The sequence below is a fragment of the Carettochelys insculpta genome, chromosome 7, assembly GCF_033958435.1.
Source record: "Carettochelys insculpta isolate YL-2023 chromosome 7, ASM3395843v1, whole genome shotgun sequence".
NCBI lineage: Eukaryota > Metazoa > Chordata > Testudines > Carettochelyidae > Carettochelys > Carettochelys insculpta.
Window position 1 is genome coordinate 25,310,296 of NC_134143.1, and position 21,574 is coordinate 25,331,869.

The 21,574-nt window shown below is 42.9% G+C and overlaps 1 protein-coding gene across 5 annotated transcripts in view; it reads right to left on the minus strand.

The window, feature by feature from the left end:
• ANK3 (ankyrin 3) overlaps window positions 1–21,574 on the minus strand; it is a 508,469-nt gene that overhangs the window by 116,818 nt on the left and 370,077 nt on the right. For all 5 annotated transcript variants that reach the window (XM_075000148.1, XM_075000144.1, XM_075000145.1 and 2 more), the window contains 4 exons: window positions 12,719–12,916; window positions 7,366–7,464; window positions 306–404; window positions 107–205 (listed from right to left, as the gene is read on the minus strand). In XM_075000148.1, the coding sequence (XP_074856249.1) occupies window positions 107–205; window positions 306–404; window positions 7,366–7,464; window positions 12,719–12,916 (495 nt within the window). The remainder of the gene's footprint in view (window positions 1–106; window positions 206–305; window positions 405–7,365; window positions 7,465–12,718; window positions 12,917–21,574) is intronic.

A 21,574-nucleotide genomic window follows, 5' to 3' on the forward strand; every position in this document is an offset into this window, starting at 1 on the left:
ACATTTTCATTGTTGCAATATATTGGCACAGTACTTTTTACTATAAGGAAAGCATTGATGTGCTAGAAAAGAAGCCACCCACAATTTTCTTTCTATTATCCCTTACCACAGTGAGTTCATTGGGTGATGCACCATTCTGAAGCAAGACATTAATTATATGGGTGTGTCCCTGCTGAGCTGCCTGATGTAGAGGAGTGTATCCATTCTGCCAAGGATGGAAAAACAGAAGCGTTTGAAGGGTTCAGGAGAGAGGTGTGATATTTTTTAAATAAAATGAACCAGGTGAAGGGAAAAGAAAACCTCACCTTTGTTTTGGCATTAACTTTAGCAAACTGTTGCAGAAGGAAATTAACAATTTTTATGTTTCCATAGTGGCAGCCAACGTGTAGTGGAGTGTATCCCATCTGGAATATTTTTTAAAAAGGAAAAATATATGAACATAAGCAATTACCATATGTGAACAACTCTACACATTTACTGACAGAAAACTAAATATAAAAAAGCAAAGCCTGAGGTAGATTTTGTTCATTTGTTTTGGCACATGTGGATAAAGATCTCTGACAAATTTGTGACCAGTCCTCTTCTTTTAATCCCCTCATCCCCACAGAACATACCTTTTCCCTTCCCTGCACAAATGAACCTATAAGAGAAAGCTGGAAGTTGCCTTGTGTTTCTTGTGATGTGGACATATTTACTGCCAGTTTCACAGAGTCTCATATACTTAGGCTGCAAGATCTTTATTGTGTGTGTGTAGTCATCTGGCACAGTGGAGTATTGATTCCTGACTGGGTCATCTAAGCACTACTGTACCAGAAACAACAATACAATGCACAGGCAACTCCATCTGGGCCAGAAGAACTAAATTGCACCCTGGAAGCCTTGGGGTCTGCGGGGACACCAGCAGCACAAAGCACTCCTATGGAAGGCAGAATGCCTGCTGGTGAATTTGAAGTTCTCAGGCATGAAGACTAATATTTAAAGGTGTATCTACATTGCAATAAAACACCCATGGTTCTCTCATGTCAATAGACGTGGGCTTGCTGAGCTTGATCTGTAGGACTATAAAACTGAAGGGGAGAGTGTCTCAGAGCCTGGGCTCCAGCCTGATCCGAAATGGCGACAGTGCAGTTTTATAAGCCTCATAGCCAGAATCTGGGACAGCTGACATACACTGGCGTCACATGTGTTTTGTTGCTATGTAGATGTGCCCAAAGCGTTCTGGGCTTTACATTTCAGAGAATAGGGGAAGGTGGTGTTTTGTTAGCAGAACACCATTACAATCATTTGAAGAGATGAGTGCATTGATTTTTCTCCGTTTTGTTTTCCTACCTGACTTTTATTAATATACAGTACAGAAATGCCCACCAGAACTGCAGCAAAATCCAAGAGCTGTCAGGGCACGAGAGGCTTAAACAAATAAGGGAAATCTGACTTATGTCCAAAACATCTGATAAAATTCACAATAGCTAAGCATGTGTATTTTTTGGCATGAGTTCTAATTAAGAACTAAAATATAAGCCTGCCTCGCTAATTACATTGATCAGAAACAGGATCCTACTTAAAAACCTGACTTAAATGCAGCAACAGTGAACCACAGTGTTCTGTTTGCTGCTCACCTTAAAAACCATTCCAATTATAAATAATGTAAATGACATGTTGAAACATGTAAAGAAGAGTAACAGATAATTTAATAAATAATGAAAATGTTAGATAATAAAAGTGATCCTATAAAACGCAACAAATCAGAGACAACCAAAGCATAACCTCACTTCCCTCCAGTTCCTCATTTTTTTCTTTTACTACAAGAACATTGTTACTTGATCAGAAAGAGCATGGGTTTCTTACTAAGTGATAGAAATGATAAAATTATCCCTCCTAATGCAATTATCTCCTCCTGTCTTATCTGCCTGCATCAAGACAGCATTATCTCTTTTTTCGTAATAAATATGCTTACTTAATTATCGTCAGCCTGGGGCTGTAGCAACAGACAATTCAGAAAAGGAGCAACTAAAAACACTTCTACGTATGTTAAGAAGACTAACCCAGAAGGCTGTTGGATACGTGGGAATTATCCTATTTTACAAAGAAGGAAACCGAGGCAGAGGTTCAGCGACTTGCCCAGATGCACTGGTAAAGGAATGCCAAAGTCAGAATTGGAATTCAGTAGCTCCCACTCTCTAACTTACGCTGAGACCACTGAGCTGTGACTCTGAAGATCAAGTAAAGTACAGATGTGAATGGTTCTGTATGCTGTACATTGTAAGGCTGTCTCAGTGGTTGCCTATTTGGATTCAGTATTTGTTCATATCAATTTAAAGTAGACTCCAACATGTCCATTTTAAACAAAAGTTGGCTAATATCTTAAAACATCCTGAGGGCATGTGAGATGTGCCATTTACTATAAAATATAGTGTATGTATTGGCTGGCCTTTTTTTAGCAAATCAGAAATCAGGCAACATTTCAAGAAACTACTGAGTCTAACTACTAAGTAGACTACTTTAAGTACTACAGGTTGAACCTCTCTAATCCGGCACCGTCAGGACCTGAACAGGACTGGTGGCTGGAAACCAACTTTATGGGACCATGGGAAACTTGGCCACACCCATGTTAAGTGGTCATCTAGCTAACTAAAATCATGGCTGTTTCTGGACGAGAGAGTTCTGGATTAGAGAGGCTCAACCTGCACTTTAAAATTACCCACTGCCAAAAGTAAATGCCAAGATTTAGTGGCAGCATTCTTGCTCCTCTGTAAGTTGCTAATCGAACCATTACCTACACTATTATTTTCTCTCTGACTCTTTTCTTACTGCAGATGAGCTAGCAGTTTGAATCAGAGACCAGGTACAGTGCTAACTCTGAAAGGTTTCCCTTCTGTCCCTCCTGAAGCATGTGGGGAAGAGGAAGTGGAAGAGGGAAGTTTTTGGACTTTGAAAGACCTCCACCCACTTACTTACTTTCCATTATTTACCTCTTGGAGGCCTCAAAGTACAGCTACCTTGCATCCCAGAAATGATGGCGGAATACAGCTTTCAGTGAAGCCATTAATGCTGCTTTGCCTATCAAGCATGGAGAAGGGAGCACCATGTACTGAGTATTTTTTCAGTAGTCTGCATTTGCCCTGGTAGTAAACATGAATCCTAACAGCTTGAATTATTGAAACTCTCTTTTCATGCTGACTCTCAAGCTGCTCTGCTTTTTTTCTCTTGCTGCTGCTGTCTAAAATGAAAGTGGAAATAAAGCTAAGGAATGAACAGAACAACTGACCACTGATGCCTGATTAGGCTGAAAACTGCTCTAAATCCAAACACCACAAATCCGATAAGCACACAATTACATCTTTATGGCCATGTCTACACTATCCCAAAACTTTGAAATGGCCATGCAAATGGACATTTCGAAGTTTACTAATGAAGCGCTGAAATACATATTCAGCGCCTCATTAGAATGCCACGGCTCGTCCAGACGGGGGTCCTTTTCGAAAGGACCCCACCAACTTCGAAATCCCCTTATTTGGAAAGGGGCAGGGGAGCCCGCTGAGGCCAGGAGCACTCATTCCTTGCAATCATGAGTGTACCTGCTCCCTGTCCTGTGCCGGTCGTGACTGCATCAATGTCATCTGGTTCTGGAGGATCATCCATGTCAGGGACCTGCACGCAGCCATCGCCAGATTCTCTGACTTCACCTTCTCCCACTGCTTCAGCACCATCGAAGGCACCCACATTACCAGCGATGCTCCATACCACAATACGGCATGCTATATTAACTCGGTCATGCTACAGGTCCTCGTGGAACATAAGGACACTTCATGGACATCTGCAAGGGCTAGCTGGGCTGGGCCCACAATGCATGGATCTTCTGGAATTCCAGCTTCTGCAGAGGATGGAGGCGGGGACTTACATAACCCACCAGGAGCTCGCAGACCCAGCTGCTGCTCTTCCGCCGTGGGGTCCAGCTCCAACACCGCATGGGTGCCTCTGCCACTGTGCCGAGGAGGGTGTGTGTGGGGAAGCTGTCATTGCCCCCAGGGGGGCTGTGGAGTTCCTTGTAGAAGGGGCAGGTGAAGGCTCCTGCCCCTGTCCTCCTGGCCACATTCCTGGCCCTGGTGTATCCCTGCTGGAGCCCTTTCACCTTGGAGCAGACCTGCTCCAGGGTCTGCGTGGGATGTCCATGGGCTGCCAAGCTGGTGACAAGCCAGGCATAAGCGGGGGCATTCCACCTCTTGCCCGTGGTCTCCTGGAGCACTGCTTTGTCCTGCCACAGGCCCAAGAGGTCCCTCAGCCTGGGCTCACTTCAGGATGGGGCCCTGCATTTGGTGGTTCAGGGGACCCATGGGACTCCTCGGCTGAGTCCCTGGGGGGCCACTGGCAGTTACGGGGCTGCTGGCTGTCAGCCATTGGCTCAACATAGCTGTGATGAATGGGTGCGAGGATGTGGGTCTCAGCAGCTTATCTCCTTGCTGCAGCCATGCTTTCAGCTTCCTGACCCAGGGTTTCCAGGGCTCCCTGTGCCTTTAAAAGCTGCCAGACACAGAGAGCATCAAGCTCCAATTGTGCAGGCCAGGGCCTCTTCCAGCTCCAGCTGGCCAGCGCCATGAGGATTGCTCTTTCAAAAAAGGGCCCCTGGGGCATCTGCACAAGGTTCCCCCCCCAAAGATTATTCTGGAAAAAAGATGCTCTTCCTCATCCAGGAGTGGAAGAGGGCCTCCAGAAAAAGTGCCATGTTCTTTTGATTTAATATCAAAAGAATGCATCTTGCGTGTAAATGCTCCACTGGATTTTTCGGAAGAACCCTGGCTTTTTTGGAAAATCTTTCTACTGTAGATGAAGCCAGTCAGGCTTAAAAAAACAGAAATAGCCAGTGTCCACTAACATTGCGTTGTTGTGCCAAAACAGCTATGTTTATTCACCAGCATCCTCAAATGAAGTCATCGGTCAACATTGCCTGGATATATGCAGGATTGTTTCCCTAATCTTCCCACACCCTCTTCTCACAGCCTGCATTTCATTTCTCACTCTCCCTTGTGTCTCCCTCTCCTTTTTCAAGTTTGGAGTGTAGTTATAGCCCAAGGCCTGGATCTGGGCTGAGGTCAGGTGAAATTATCCCTACTTATCCACATAACAGAGTTCCCCTGATAACTAAATAAGTACACTATATATTATAACCTTATCACCTCCATTTTCCCCAGCACACATACATATGGTAAATCTGTTCAACCATGTTGCGAAATAATATGCCTTCTCTGCTTCCAAATTAGCATGTTTGGGATTTGAATACCAAATTTAGTCAATGAAAATCCCCCATCTCTTCCTCTAGCATAAAATAGCCTATCAGTTGTGCACTGAGGGAGATGTAAACTTTCCTTAACTTGCCAAATAACCTAAAACATAAAAAGGAGGCTCAGTTAAAAGCAAATTATAAAACAGCCTGGGTAAAATTTGCATCCCTAAAATCATCGGGTTTTGGGCAGATTTCAAAGATGCTTCACATAATTTATTATATCATTCAGTCAATTTCCCTTTAAGCGACAGACCAAGCACCCCAATCCAGTGGTGTATCTTGGCGCACAAACTGTCCTGGTTGCACATGGCCTAATTTCTTTTTACTCAATTTCCAATTATCTTTAGGATTAACTACGTAAATCTTATTTTCAGCCATCACGTGAAACCCCTTTGTTTTCCTAACTTTACCTTCAAATTAGTATTCCTACAGAAACAATCTAAACTCTCAAGGTTCTTAACCATCCGTTGATATTTCCCACTTAAAACAGACACACCATCTGCAAAAGACAAGGCCATAATACTTTTCCCTATAACACTGAATCCCAGCCTCTCAGTTTCCAACTTAACTAGAAAAGGTTCAACGGCTATATTAAATAGTATTGGAGATAAGGGGTCTCTTCACTTGACCTCACTCCTTACATTAACAGACTCAGTGCACTTGTCACCCACCCACACCCTAATGATACCATTACTGTAGAGATCCCTAAGAATATCTATAAATCACTCATTAATTCCAAATATCTTAAGGCCCACCATAAAATATCCATTCCCTATTGAATCACATGCTTTGGACAAATCTAGAAACATAATAGCTAATTCCTGTCTATTCTGTTTAGCCTCTTTAGTTAAATTGCCTAAAATCGCTCTATTTTCCCCACAAGCTGGAGCCGAAATAAAACCAAAATAAGAGAGTTGTAAGTACTCAGCACTTCTGGAGATTATATTACATTTATGTAAAAAGCCAAATATGGATTTAGGTGTTTAAACTTTAGGCAACCAAATTTGACATTTTTTGTCTTTAGTGTGTGTATATTTTATATTAGGTAATAGTCAAAAAGAGGTATACACAAAGATAAATTATTACAGCACTTTCTGCCATCATGCATATAGCTGCCAATCAAATTTTTGATAGTATAATTGAATAACTCAGTGCTGAGTATGCTTATGTCTCCTTTATGAGAATCCAGCTCATCTGTGAATTTTGGATGCTGGACAAAATTAGTTTGATACAAAAACTCCATTTCCTAAAAGAGAGCTGCCGTTGTCATTAAATAGCTCACCCCACTTTAACTTGACAAAAGGAAGGATTTGCTAAGAAAGATTAAGTGTATGGAAGGTTATATTATTCAGTATTTAGCTCTGGATAAGTGGAAAACTTCAGTTTCATTGGTGACTATTATTCTTACAAGAACTCAAAATAAGGGATACAACATTTCTAACAACTGGGGTGCCTAATTTGCTTTACTTTCTTTGTGTTGCTTGAAACCCAGCTCTCCTGAAGGAGTGCTTTTAGAGTGATGCCATTTTGTTGTTGTTTTTTCAAATGTCAGTTCAAGAGAGCAGGAGTGAGTACAGGTAGTCGGCACCAAAGATGCACCAAGACTGGGTGCTAAGGGACTGTACTATATGGGGAAAAACAAGGTAATGGAAGCTCCATTATTTATGTAAGTTTGCTTAAATGTAGACTACAGTTCAATCCTATTGGATACCAACTTTTTCAGTCCGAACACAGCAATATAATGAAATTAAATCAAAACCAATCCAAACATCAGATGAGATTGCAAAAATAATCATACTGCCATCAGACTGTCCTTTCCATGCAAAATAAGTTTGGAAAATGCTGAATATATGATCTTAAGTTTTCAGAAGTATACTTTAGAGCAGGTTATTCAAAGGGGCTGATTCACCAATGTTACTTCAGTTTCATGCTAATGTAAGTTCATTGTGTTTACGCTAATATAAACACAGAGTAATGAAATGGTGAATCACACTCTCAAAGGTCATGCACTTCCCTTAGGTGGATATAATTTATTTTCTCTATTTTTAATTTGGGTATATGTACACATTAGTATCTATGAATCTTACCTTTGTCTGTGCATCTACAACAGCTCCTTGATTAACAAGAACCTCCGCCACATTGACTTTGTCCTCCTGAGCAGCCAGGTGCAGTGGTGTCAGTCCACTCTGTAAATTAAGGGCAACAAATGATAATTTTGCAGAGAAGCCATTACCATTATGAGCAAAATTCTTCTCTCAGTATATTTATACAATCATACTGACCCTAATGAAGTTGCATTTTGCAAAGGAGGCCAGAATTTGTCTATTTGTTTACTGTTTACATTTGCTGAATTATCAGACTTTACAATTCAAAAGTATCAAATACACAAGGTAACATTTCATATACAATAATCAGAAGTTATACAAGGAACATTACTTCATGCGATATTAAATATGGGGCAGATATTATCCTACAGGATTTTAGCACAAAAGCTCAAGGTTATTTTCCCCTACCTATTTCACTTTCCTGATATCAATAAGATTACAAGAAGCATTAAACAATTATTTACATTCCTGCCAATTTTCTACCATCAACACTCACTCACTCAGATTTAAACTGTGCTATTTACTGTGTTCTCTTATGTATAAAAATGAACGTGTAAAATGGATTCTTTTTGCTTCAGTTCCAAAGCACATTGATGCACCATTCTATGACAGCCATTATTTCCGTTTCTTTCAGGACTCATGACGGGTTTCCACCTCCAGTTGCTTTAGCTCCAAGATTCTCTGATGTTCTCTGCCTTTATCTGCTACTTGCATTCAGTGATTTTGTAAATACTTTGCACTCTCTCATCTTTATGCCTTTTCTGCTCTTATTTCCCTTTCCCGAAATACACAGGTGTGATCTTTTCTAGGCTGTATTCACCCACCACATGTAAAACTCTCACTTAAAATCATACCCCCAGGGTATGAAGTGCAAATTTCACTCAGCCTGTGCATTTCACACTACGCATTGCATCAATGTGACATGCCCCACAATACAATCTGGATTCTCCAGTTTAGTATGCAGTATTCCCCGTTTTGCAGTGTGAGTTACCACTATGCCCAGCTACCCCCAACACCCACCCGCCCTGTAAGATACCCCCAGAAAAATACCAGAATATTAAATTATGCCCATCCACTCTTGAATTACATATAAAGAGAAACCCAGACATGTACCATTCTGCACTAACTTATTAAGCAATACAAGCTCACAATATCTGTTATTTTAGCACAGAAAATGAATATTTATCAGCCTGAGTAGTTTCCCTAAGTCCTTCAGCCAAAAACCACAGTGGCTTAGATAAAACATCAAAACAAGTTTATTAGCTATGGAAAGACTGATTTTCACTAATTGTAAGTGGTATACACAAAAAAGGTCAGAATTGGTTACAAAAAGCAACTAAATGATAAAATTGCAGACAATTCCCAAACTTCACCAAGCTAAGTCAAATTGGAAACAACAAGGTTACTCTTCTCCAAAAGCACACAGCAGTCTGTGCTAACTGGAAAGTTGTTCACTTAGGATCCTTCCCCTTAGGTAAAGGATGTTTATCTTCCAAATAATCTTGGTGCCTTTAGTATAGCTGGGGGGAAGGGTGGGGGCCTTAGTTCTCCCATTTTATATGTTGCCCTTACTGGAAAAGTCCTAGCTGTATCATGCAGCTCAATTGTATATGTGCTGTGTACTTGGTCCTTCATATGAACTGCAAATTCTTGCTTTAACCTTCTATAGCTTGAGGAGTCAGTTCTTGCTTTACATTTCTTGTTATTTCTATAGAGCAGGTCTGTGGACATTCCTCAGACTGGTAACATGATTCAGTGACAAGCATGTAGTGAAATCTCATAATACCATATACTCTGGCAGTACACGTTACCAGGAAACTATGATTTTTAAATAATACCTCACAAGACATACCTTGTACAAAATGTATCATAACCATAAGTGGTGAATACCAGGGTACAAGGTGTTATTTTGGATAGTGTGTCACACCATGGCCGTGTCTACACGTGCACGCTACTTCGAAGTAGCGGCGCCAACTTCGAAATAGCGCCCGTCACGGCTACACGTGTTGGGCGCTATTTTGAAGTTGAAATCGACGTTAGGTGGCGAGACGTTGAAGTCGCTATCCCCATGAGGGGATGGGAATGGCGCCCTACTTCGAAGTTGAACGTCGAAGTAGGGCACGTGTAGACGATCTGCGTCCCGCACCATCGAAATAGCGGGGTCCGCCATGGCGGCCATCAGCTGAGGGGCTGAGAGACGCTCTCTCTCCAGCCCCTGCGGGGCTCTATGGTCATCGTGTGCAGCAGCCCTTAGCCCAGGGCTTCTGGCTGCTGCTGCCGCAGCTGGGGATCCATGCTGCATGCACAGGGTCTGCAACCAGTTGCCGGCTCTGTGGATCTTGTGTTGTTTAGTGCAACCGTGTCTGGGAGGGGCCCTTTAAGGGAGTAGCTTGCTGTTGAGTCCGCCCTGTGACCCTGTCTGCAGCTGTTCCTGGCACCCTTATTTCGATGTGTGCTACTTTGGCGTGTAGACGTTCCCTCGCAGCGCCTATTTCGATGTGGTGCTGCCCAACATCGAAGTTGAACGTTGACGTTGCCAGCCCTGGAGGATGTGTAGACGTTATTCATCGAAATAGACTATTTCGATGTCACTACATCGAAATAAGCTATTTCGATGTAGCGTGCACGTGTAGACGTAGCCCATAAAAGCCAGTAACCCCATGAATAGTTTTAAGGTGAGACTACGTGAAATGAAGCAGAGGCTTCCAAGTTACATCTGAAGTACACTCAGAGGACACAGCCATGCCACCTAACAAGAACACAAAATGATTTTTGTGAGACATTTCTTGCGCTCCCCTTCCTTATCTTGTCAGATAAATTCATACAAAAATGGCACTGTATAATTATCCTGAAGGAGATGAGGGCACCTGTGGAATTGCAAATGCATATTTACTGCAGACATTACCACTGAGCAGATTTAACAGCCTGAAAACCCTCTGGCGGATTAGGAAATCAGGAAATCAGTTTGAGTCCTTTCCAATTCCCAAGAGAAAGCATTTAGAAAGTCACAGTTCTCTAGTGGGATGCTCCAAGGAAGCAGAATCACTTACGTTAATGAACAAGTTCTCAGACAACCATACACCTGATATCCCATAAAAAAATTCAGCTTCTCCTTACAAAGTTAGGTGCTCCCACTCCTTAATGGGCAAGCACATGTATACAGCTGATAAAATGGCGCAAGCCAAGCCCACAGACAGCCTGGAGTTAAGAAGAAACTTCTCCACTAGGCATGTTACAACAGAATTTGTCCATAAGAGGGGAGAAGAAAAGGGTTTACATATTCATATGAACCATCTGGTACTGGAGAATGTCAAAAAGAAGATACTAGAAAAATGAACAACTAGTCTGATCTAACATGGAAGTTACCATGTTCTAATGTTTGTTAGAAGAAGTTATGAGAAATCCAAACATTAGTGTGTTTTTCATAGAATCGTAGACATGTAAGGCTGGAAGGGACCTCGAGTTATCTAGTCCAGCCCCTGACACTGAGGAAGAACCAGTCAACTTATACCACCCATGTCCAGTACTTGTCCAACCTATTCTTCAAAACCGCCAGTGATGGGGATTCCACATTCCTACCATGTTAACCTATCCCACTTCTAAAGCATGCTTACAGTTACAAAGTTTTTCTAATCTCTAACCTAAGTCTCCATTGCAGCAAATTAAGTCAATTACTTTTTGTCCTGCCTTCAGGGCACATGGAGAACAGTTATTTATTATTCTCTTTATAATAGCCCTTAACCTAGCTGGAGACAGTTATCAATTCCTCCCTCAGTCATCCATTCTCAAGACTAAATATACCCTGTTTTTCAAATCTTTCCTGACAGGTTGGGTTTGCTAAACCTTTTGTCATTTTTATTGCTCCTCTTGCTTCTCCACTTTGAACAATTCTTAAAGCGTGGTGCCTAGAACTGATCACAATACACCAGCTCAGGCCTCATCAGATCTGAGTATAGTGGGATAATTACTTCCCACATCTTATTTATGACACACTTGTTAATACACTACAAAATTATATTAACCTTTTTTACATCTGCATCACATTGTTGATTCATATTTCATTGGTGACCTATTATGACCCCAAATACTTTCCAGAGGTACTGCCACCTACCAATTATACCCCATTTTGTACCTGTGCATTTGATTTCCTTTTCTTCCTAAGAATAGCACTTTATACATCTGTATTGAATTTTATCTTACTGATGACAGCCCAGTTCTAAAATACATCAAGGTCTTTTTGAATTTGTTTCATTCTGTTCTCAAAACCCCTCCCAGTTTGGTGTCATCCACAAATTCTCCACTTTGTTATCTAAGTCACTAATGAAAATATAACGCCTAGGTCAGAACCATGCTGAACCCCAGGCCCGCTGATGGGGCAGTTGCCCCTAGGCCAGCATTTCAAAGGGGCCTGGAGCTTCTGCTGTAGTAATGGTGGTGGCAGCTGGAGCTCCTGGACTCTTATAAATGCCACGGGGTGCTGTGCCATCACTCCGTGAGTGTGCTGGGGGCGGGACCCAGGGCTGACTGCCCTAAGCCCCGCCCCTTCCACTCTCAGTCTCCCCACCACACCTTGCCCTTGGGTCCATGGCAAATGTGGGAGCCACTGCTGAACCCCATTAGCTGTATCCCTTCAATTTGACAGGAAAGTATTATTAACTACTCTTTGGGCTTGTCTACACTACCCCCTCCTTTGAAGGGCACATGGAAACAAGCCCAACTGGAAAATAGCAAGAGGTGCCGTGCTGCACCTCATTAGCATAATTCCTATTGCACAAACTTCGACATTGTGAATGTTTTGATGAGTTTTGGGAGTAAGGCACTTCAAAGTTGCACGGGTACTTCAAAGTGCCCACAGATATACTGTTTGTCGCCACTTCGAATTTAGCAACTTCAAAGTTTGTGCAGTGGGAATTATGCTAATGAGGTGCTGTGTATGCAGCGCAGTACCTCATTGCTATTCTCTGATCAGGCTCATTTACATGCCCCCTTTAAAGGAGAGGGCTAATGTAGATACGCCCTTTGAGTTGCCCTTCAATCAGTTTTGTACCCACTTTATTCCACCTAGAGTCTATTTCCCTAGTCTGCTTTTGAGAATGTCATTTGGGACTGTGTCAAAAGCCTTTCTGAAACCTAGAGGTATCACATCTAAAGTCCCTCCATCCACTGGGCTGGTAACATTGTCAAAGAAGGTACTTAGATTGGTTTAGATTTTCAAAGCTTGTGAATCTCACACCTCATAGAATCAGATAGCACAAAATTCATTTGCTAGTCCCTTTTCTCATTGGTTACCACACTTCTTCCTGAGTGCCAATAAAATAAAGTAATGTAAACTCACCTTGTTGCTAAGATTCACATTTGCATTTCTAGTCAGCAGCAATGACACCATGTCCACATGGCCTTCCTGGGAAGCAAGATGTACAGGAGCAATACCCTGTCTGGTAACAGCATTAGCGTCAGCACCATATTCAAGCAATGTAGTTGCTATATCCATCTGGTTTTTCTTAGCAGCGATGTGCAGTGGCGTATAACCATTCTGTCAATATAAAACATTTGATTACAGGCTCGTCTGTGAAATGGCCTAGTAAATTACTTTTCTATACATATTTGATTTTATTATCTTACAAGATGAATTCTCAAAATTCAGTCCTGACATGAATGAGCTTAAAATCTGACTATATTAAATAGTGACACATCAGAACTTTAACGACTATTTTAAAATCATGTTTGTAAATAAGAGGATTAAGAGAAGTGCAAATGAAAATTTCTAAATGAGAAAATGTTGCCATAATATGGAGCACTGCACTTTACAAGCAAAGACTTCATAACAGTTTGAGCCACCTTTCATAGTTATTTGGCTACTGCTTCTTAAAGGTCTAAGTATATATTATCTCTGTAATGCACAGACTGGGATTGGCATGGGATTCATTATTATACGTATGTTCATTTTTAATCATTCAATACTGCTCTTAGCATTTGTTTTCTTCCATTTCTTGGTGTGAAAATTGGGGTCAGTCTTTCTTGTAACATAAACTTCATTGCACAATCTGTCTTAATCTCGTTAGGAGGCAGTTTTAGATACACTATTTTTGTCCACAAAAAGAGATGTCAATGTGAAGTTCTGGTTTCTTATTCCTGAACTCTTTTCTTCCTTCTAATCTGCGCACCCAGGTACTCCTAATAAGTTCTTCTGTGAGTATTTAAACACAATTTTACCAGCAGAACTAATCTTAAAGTCCCAAAAGGAAGGAGGATTTTGTAATTTGTTTTACATACAAAGAGTTTCCCTACATGGCTAATTAGTGAATGGCAAGCCATGGGGTGAGTGTGCAGCACACTAAGGCTATGTGCACATGGCTTCCTAAGCTCAAAATAGCTATGCAATTTGCACTATGCAAATTGCATAGTTTATTTTGAGTAGATTTCAAGATAGGGTATTCTGGCTTGTGGCACTGTCTAAACAATAAAGCCCTATTTCGAGGCACCCCTGTACTCCTCATGTGATGAAGTTCACAGGGATGCCAAAATAGTGCACTCCTTATCTCAAATACTGTTTCTAGACAATGGCTATGTTGCATAGACGCAAGCAGGTCTTTAACTCCTGCTGTGTAGACATAGCCTACGTGGCCATAAGGACCATACCTCCACGCACTGAAAGTTTAGCAGCTTCAAAGCACATTGCCTTTTAGTGCAATGTAAGAAGGTCCGCCACAGCCTCTAAAACTATGTCTACACAGCACTTAAACGCCTCCACCTGGCCCAGGTAAGTGGACTCAGGCTATTAGTTTTCGAGAAATGTTATGTTTAGCTTCACTGAAAAACCTTTGGGAAACTGCATGTGCATGTTACAAGGAGCGTGCCTTTAAAGAAGTGGGACTCCAGCTGGATGGAGCTGTACAGCAATTGTCATGACTGTTACAAACTACATGGGCTTGAATTCCTACCCACTTTGGAATCAAACCCAATTTAAAATAGGATCCAACTCAAAATAGGACCCAAGTCCCGTTTTCAAGTAGCAGAAGTACTTTTCCCCCTTCACATTAGAAGAATAGCTGCCAGAAATCCACTAAATCCATCCCCTCACACAACAGCACCCATTTTTGACTCTTCTCCCCACTTCCATTAAAAAAAAATCTCCTCATCATATATAACCTCATTAGGAAAAGAGATTGAGGCAGAAAATGTCCATTGTGTGTGGAAATAATAAGCTTTCCTGTAGTGGGATAGGCTCATCAAGACCCACTCCCATGTGGCACACCTCCACAGGCCAGAGACAGGGACAGCACCCACAGCAGCACTGTCACGAAGAGGATGCAGCTAGGTTGATGGACACTGAGTTAAGGTTGTGAGTCTCACCCTGTCGATTCAGGGGGCTCCAGCCCTGATTTGGATGGGCCTACATGCTAAATGGGCAGGCACTCAGACCTACCCAGGGACACATACCTGCCTTTCTCTGAAATCCTGATGAAACCCTCTCTACTTCCTGCTGTGTGACATAAAAGGAAACCTTTGAATGACTGTATTTCTGTTACCACCTATTTGCCCCACACAGCTTCAGCTCTTCCTAGGGGCATGACACTGCCTGTCCTGGTGAGCAGGTCAGTCAGTCCTCTTGGGACTGACTACCACATACCCTTTGGAGGTGAGTCCATTCTTTGAAATTGTGCCGTCGGGGCCGCTGAGCAGTACTGCACAGGCAGGAAGGTACTGACAGTTGCATGGTGATGCAAGCAGGAGCACATGGGGGCATGCACAGCTAACCCAGAAAAGAGGCAAACAGCCCTAAGTCTACACATGGTGAAATCTGTGACATTAAGGGTCAGGCCCTGTGGCAAATAAGGTGAGTGGATTAGAGTGCCCACATGGAGCCTTGTTAAGTCAGAAAGATTCCAGATGGGCACATGGTTTTCAGTGTAAAGGTGAGCACATCCAGGACACTGCAGCACATTGCTCTAGAAAACCACACACAGACACAAACAGAAAAACCACGTTGAAAGAATATTCCTCGTTAAGTCAAAGGTTGCCTTTCCAATGTCTTCCTCATGCATATGCAGTATGACACACCCTTTAATTACATGCACACACATTATTCTTTGCCACAGGACAATGAACAGAATGCATGGCACTCACTTAGGCCATGTCTACACTAGCCCCAAACTTCGAAATAGCCACGCAAATGGCCATTTCGAAGTTTACTAATGAAGCGCTGAAATGCATATTCAGCGCTTCATTAGCATGCTGGCGGACGCAGCACTTCGAAATTGATGCACCTCGCCGCCGCGAGACTCGTCCCGACAGGGCTCCTTTTCAAAAGGACCCCGCCTACTTCGAAGTCCCCTTATTCCCTATACTTCGAAGTAGGCGGGGTCCTTTCGAAAAGCAGCCCCATCTGAACGAGCCGCGCAGCGGCGAGGTGCATCAATTTCGAAGTGCCGCAGCCTCCCGCATGCTAATGAAGTGCTGAATATGCATTTCAGCACTTTATTAGTAAACTTTGAAAAGGCCATTTGCATGGCCTTTTCAAAGTTTGGGGCTAGTGTAGACGTAGCCTTTAGTGAGCAGCCGTTCAATGTTTTATTTCAGAGTCACTGTTCAATATGTGGCCTCATTGCAGGATTTATTGGACGCTATTCAAACTGAAAACAGAACTATTAATTTCCTCATGGGCTTTTCTGTCATAATGGTGTGCTACAAAATAACAAACACATGTATTTTCACAACACCCCTGGGAAGTGAATGGGTGGTATTATCCACATTTTACAAATGGGAAGCTGAAGCACAGAGAAATTAAAGGTCAAACATACCTGATGTTGGGTACTTTATCTGAGATATCTTCAACTTAATTTTTTAAGAGAATTTAGCACTTTGTGTGTTCAAATGACAAGTCCCACTGACCTCACTAACAGCTGTGAGTGCTCTGCACTTCTGTCAATCAGATCTCAGAGTCTCAAATTGGTAATGTATAAAATGAGGAAAGCACAGTTAGTTACCACCTGCAACAGCTTTGGTTTAAATGCCTTGTCACAGAAAATCTGCAGAAAAGGCAGGAGTAGAATCCATTCCATTGACACTTGGACCATTTTAGTCCAAACATTTGGCAAAAGTATATACAACTGAAAATAGGGAATTAAAATAGGAATTACAGGCAGCCCTATAATACATGGTTCTACCAACCCCACCTATATTATGCAGGTATCACACAGGTATTTAAACTCCCTTCATACACATTTGTAGCTAAACTTGTTTCAGATATCAAAACAAAAAGCAGTCAAGTAGCACTTTAAAGACTAGCAAAATAGTTGATTAGGTGAGCTTTCGTGGGACAGACCCACTTCTTCAGACCATAGCCAGACCGGAACAGACTCAATATTTAAGACACAGAGAACCAAAAACAGTAAGCAAGGAGGACAAATCAGAAAAAGATAATCAAGGTGAGCAAATCAGAGAGTGGAGGGGTGGGGCGGAAAGATCAAGAATTTGATTGATCTTTCCCCCCCACCCCTCCACTCTCTGATTTGCTCACCTTGATTGTCTTTTTCTGATTTGTGCTCCTTGCTTACTGTTTTTGGTTCTCTGTGTCTTAAATATTGAGTCTGTTCCGGTGTGGCTATGGTCTGAAGAAGTGGGTCTGTCCCACGAAAGCTTACCTAATCAACTATTTTGCTAGTCTTTAAAGTGCTACTTGACTGCTTTTTGTTTTGATAGTGTATAGACTAGCACGGCTTACTCCCTGTTGTTTCAGATATGTTTGATCAGTCATTGCAGACAGGGTTCATGGTACAACCCAAGTTTTCAGTATTGTCCTGAACAGTTTTAGTTTTTCCACATGGGCTTTGGAAACTGTACTAAACATTGGTTTTGTTTAAACTGAATGTAAACCAGGTTCTTTACCTTGGTTCCCTAACCATAGAAGCAAAAACTACCTTCTCAAAACATGCCTTTTTCTGACGTTAATGACCTAGCACCACTGAGGAGGGAGTAGAAAGACCATGATAGGATTGTCTGAAGGCAGCTAGCCCGTAGATCAAATATTGGCTGAGAACAGTTTACAATCCCTCTGACCAAAGAGAAAAAAACTGTTTTCTTTCTCTCCAAGCCCACAAAGGACATCATCTCAGTCTGATGCCAAACATAAAAGTGAACTCTGAGCCTAGCTTTGAACCTGAGCACCAAAGCATGTGCATATTCCTAGCTACTGGCTACATGCCCCCTACAGCAAAGCTTCTGACACAGAGGAAATACATGCATAAAAGGAGTGAATACATTCTAAAAGAGTTAATACATTCTAATTTTATTTGAAAAATGATTCACATACTGCACAAGAGAAACATAGAGAACAACTGAAAATACATCTGGTATGTCCTTAAAAGCTGCACAAATAAGACCAAACTCCAGCATGTGAACAAAAACCAGTGCATTCTCTGTATCCGCAAAAAGGCTGAGATTACTTTTTTGCAAATGCATTTTCATATGTTCATAACTGTATTTTACTCAGTGAAAGTGAAAATTGTAGGTTGCCAAGAGTAAGCAAACAGAGAGCTGACAATCCAATTAGAAATTCAGTTCACTCTCTATTTGCAACTTAGCCTCATCATAAGGACCCACCTCTATCACAAGAAATAGGCTTAGATAGGAATGGAGAGGTTTAGGAAGGGGATTGAGGTGAGATATTTGATTATTCTGACTGTAACAGGGAAAAACAATCAGGAAAGAGTTCAAGGATAGAGAGACAAAGATGGCAGCTGAACAAGAATTAAGGAGAAGGATTGCAAATTGGACAGTGAATTCAAATTAACTGCTGTCACCAAAGGTTCAGAGTGAAACCTCCAAAGAGAATCAGGGTTAAAGCAAAACACAGCAATGTCAGCAGTAACTGCCCACCTCAGTTTTTAGTTGCACTAGGAGTCTGGAACTAGAACTAATCAGTTAATTCGCCTTTTTAAAGCTCACTTTTTGAAGTGGATATCATAATGCCAGTCTAATGGACCAGTCAAAACATGAATATTAAAGAGAGAACAGCGGGGCTAAAACAACTGTTGAAGGAGCTGATTGTGGTGCTAGGGATGACCTATACATTACACATTTATTTAGCAGCCTGAATTTACAAAAGGAATGAGAGTTCACCTCCCATGATCACATCATCTATCAGTTGACTGCACAGCATATCGCCTAAGGCCAGAAGCATGCTATTATTAATTTCCGTTAGTATTTATGCTCAACTCAGTGTGTTGCTGTGGTTCACTTGCTGTAAAATACTAACAAATATTTTGTTTTAAAAAGCCTTACTGCTAGCACCAAAACCCACCAGTGGCAGCTGCAAACAACTATGGAGACAGATGTGTGAATGAGGTGACCTAATGTACGACTCTGGTTATTTTTATACTGTCATTTTATCATTTTGGTTTGGGCTTCAGAAGTTCTAGGCATCTGGTGAAGCCACAGTCCTTGCCAATATGGGAGAGCCGCGCTCTCTGGCAGTTACATTTCTTTCAGTAAAAACTAGGTCAATAATGTCTTTTCCCTGCAGAAGGATGATTATTTCACTGCTGAATTTATATTCATTGTTCTGTTATGGATGAATCTCAGAGGTTGCCCCAGTTCATGTCAAGGGCGCTGTGCTGGCACATCCTGAGGGAAGGTATTGATTTCTGGCTTTACCATTGTTTCTTTGTTTATCTAACTTCATTTCCACGATGCTCTTCCCTGGTGTGACAGAACAGGGTGGCTTGCTCCATAAGGGACAGAGGACCAGCTGGTTAACCCTGGTTACTCCAGAGGAACAACTGAGCAGGGACCAGCTGATTCCACTATAGAAGGCAGAAGGAAGTTACAGAGAGGGCAGTGTGTCTGGGTGAGTGCTCATGCACTCAGAAACCAGCATGGAGTACAAAGGCTGCTGGGAGCAAGAGGCTCTGGCACAGAAATCTGCACAACAGACAAGGGAGACTAAGGACAGCCAGGTCATTGCCTTCTCTTGTTTTTTTCTTTCTGGTACGCGTTTATCTGAAAATAGACTCCTGGCACACCTGTCCATGAGGCTCGTGTGTTGTGGGCCTTACTGAAGAAGCTTGTCCGAGGTAAAAACTGAGGCAGAGGGCTGCTTGCAAGACCATTCTGAAGCCAGGATGGGGCAGGCGGGAGGTACCACCAAATGATAGGGGTGGGAAACACATAGTATCAGAAACTACATTTCCCTGTGTGATCTGTCTCCTCTTTAGCCAGTAACAGGCCTGCCAGTAGGGGAGGTGGGGATGGGAGAGGCACAAAGAGGGCTACTGCCGTTTGGCCTGGCACTACAAAGGGCCTGGGGTGCCCAGCTGCTACTGCTGATGCAGGTGAGCCCTGGGTCCATTAAACTGCTGCTGGAGCACTGTATGGCACGCTCTGGGCAGCACTGGGGGCCAGGGTGGCAGGCGAGGGGCACACACTGCAGTATGAGCAGTGCTGAGGGCTGGCAGCTCCCGCCCCTTCTGCCCGAGGTGCTGCCTCTTCCAAGGGCTCAGAGAAGCCCCCACCCCATTTTGCCCAGGCCGCAAAATAGACTTTTTCGGTCATGCCTGCACTTGGCCCTACTGCAGAGGAAGACAATCAAGAGGTGTCGTTTGTGTACATATGATTCTGGCCTCTGCACACAATCTTCAATATGAATTGTTTGGATTGCTGTTTAGGACTATGCCCATCACCACAGTGTTCAAACACATGTCAGGCCTGTTTATTCATGGATGTTGATGCTGTGGTAGTAAATGGCCGATGCAGATGACTGCATTACTCTGGGCTTTGCGGGTCCAGGGGATGCCGTGGGACATTCACAAAACCCCATCATGGAGTCTGGTGCACTGCACTTCCCACACCCCACTTTACATGCTATATTCACATCTCAATATTTTAGGCTCATTCATGCAAATGTTGCTCTCTATATCACCTCAATTGTTCCCCACGTCTCCCCCACCTGAATTCTTGTGCTGTGTTTTGTTTGTGCTGGGTGTGTTAAACTGCAGCATCTTCAGGGCTGTGCCTACTTCCAAATACTGGAAAGAGACTCATTTGCAGTGCTTCAGAAATGCTTAAGAGGAATACTAATTGTCCAGCCGACACATCCCACCCTAAAATGTTTTCCTGAAAGGATTCTGTGACAAAGTGCAGAGCTGTTACCAGGCATCTGCTGAACAAGGAGTTAACACCAGCTCATTCTCCTCCACTTCCCTCAGCACAAATACAAAGGGGAAGCCTATAAAGGCAGTTGTGGTGAGACAGCATTTGGAAGAATGTGTGGTGAGAGGAAGGATGGGCTGCATACATAGTGGCCCTGAGACCTGAAGGAAACCTAAGGTGGGCGGGGCGGGATGGAGGTTCTACTATTTCAAATGTGCTTTTTTTCTAGGAAAAAAGATGGCAGAACTCAAGCCTCAAACCACCCCCCATGGCAGCTTAACAGCCCTGTGTGGCTCCAAACTGCACCCCCAGTGGCTTAACACCCCCGGGCAGCCCCAAACCACCCTCAGGCTTAACGGTCCATGCAGCCCCAAACTGGCCCCCCTGCCCCAGGCTTAACCCCCCTATCCCTCTATACAGCCCCTCCTGCCTCTAGACTTCACCCCCAACCCTCCTACATGGCCCCCAAACACCCCTAGGCTTAACCCCCACCCCCCTCCATGGCCTCAAACTGCCCCCAACCCAGGATTCACTTATCAGCTCACACAGGAATTGTACGTACTTCTGCTGCTACTTCCTGGCCAAGCCCTCCAGCAACGCAGCAGGGGCAGCTTCCGGCACCCTGACATGCTGAAAACTAGCACTCAATTTAATTGGTTTAATGACTAGATCCCTTCTGCCAGCTGTTAAACCAATTAAATCGAGTGCTAGTCTTTCAGCAGCAGCAGATGGGGCAGGGGATCCTGAAGAGTGAGCAGCATGTGGCTCAAAGCTGCCCTGTCCAGCTGGCTTCCAGTATGGCAGCACCTTGAAAAAAGGTGGTGGAACGCACTTGTGCTGTGTTCCGCCAGAAAAAAAGCCCTGCAACTAATTTTACTTCTTTGTTATAAAGACTATCCTATGGGGCTAAAGACCATTTTGGTCAAAGATTTTCCCCCCCTCCACTGAATCATCCTATTAAACTACACTCTATAGGCATGTAAAGACATTACTGAACAGTCAAAGCGGATTGTCTATACTTATAAGGGATTGTCTATACTTA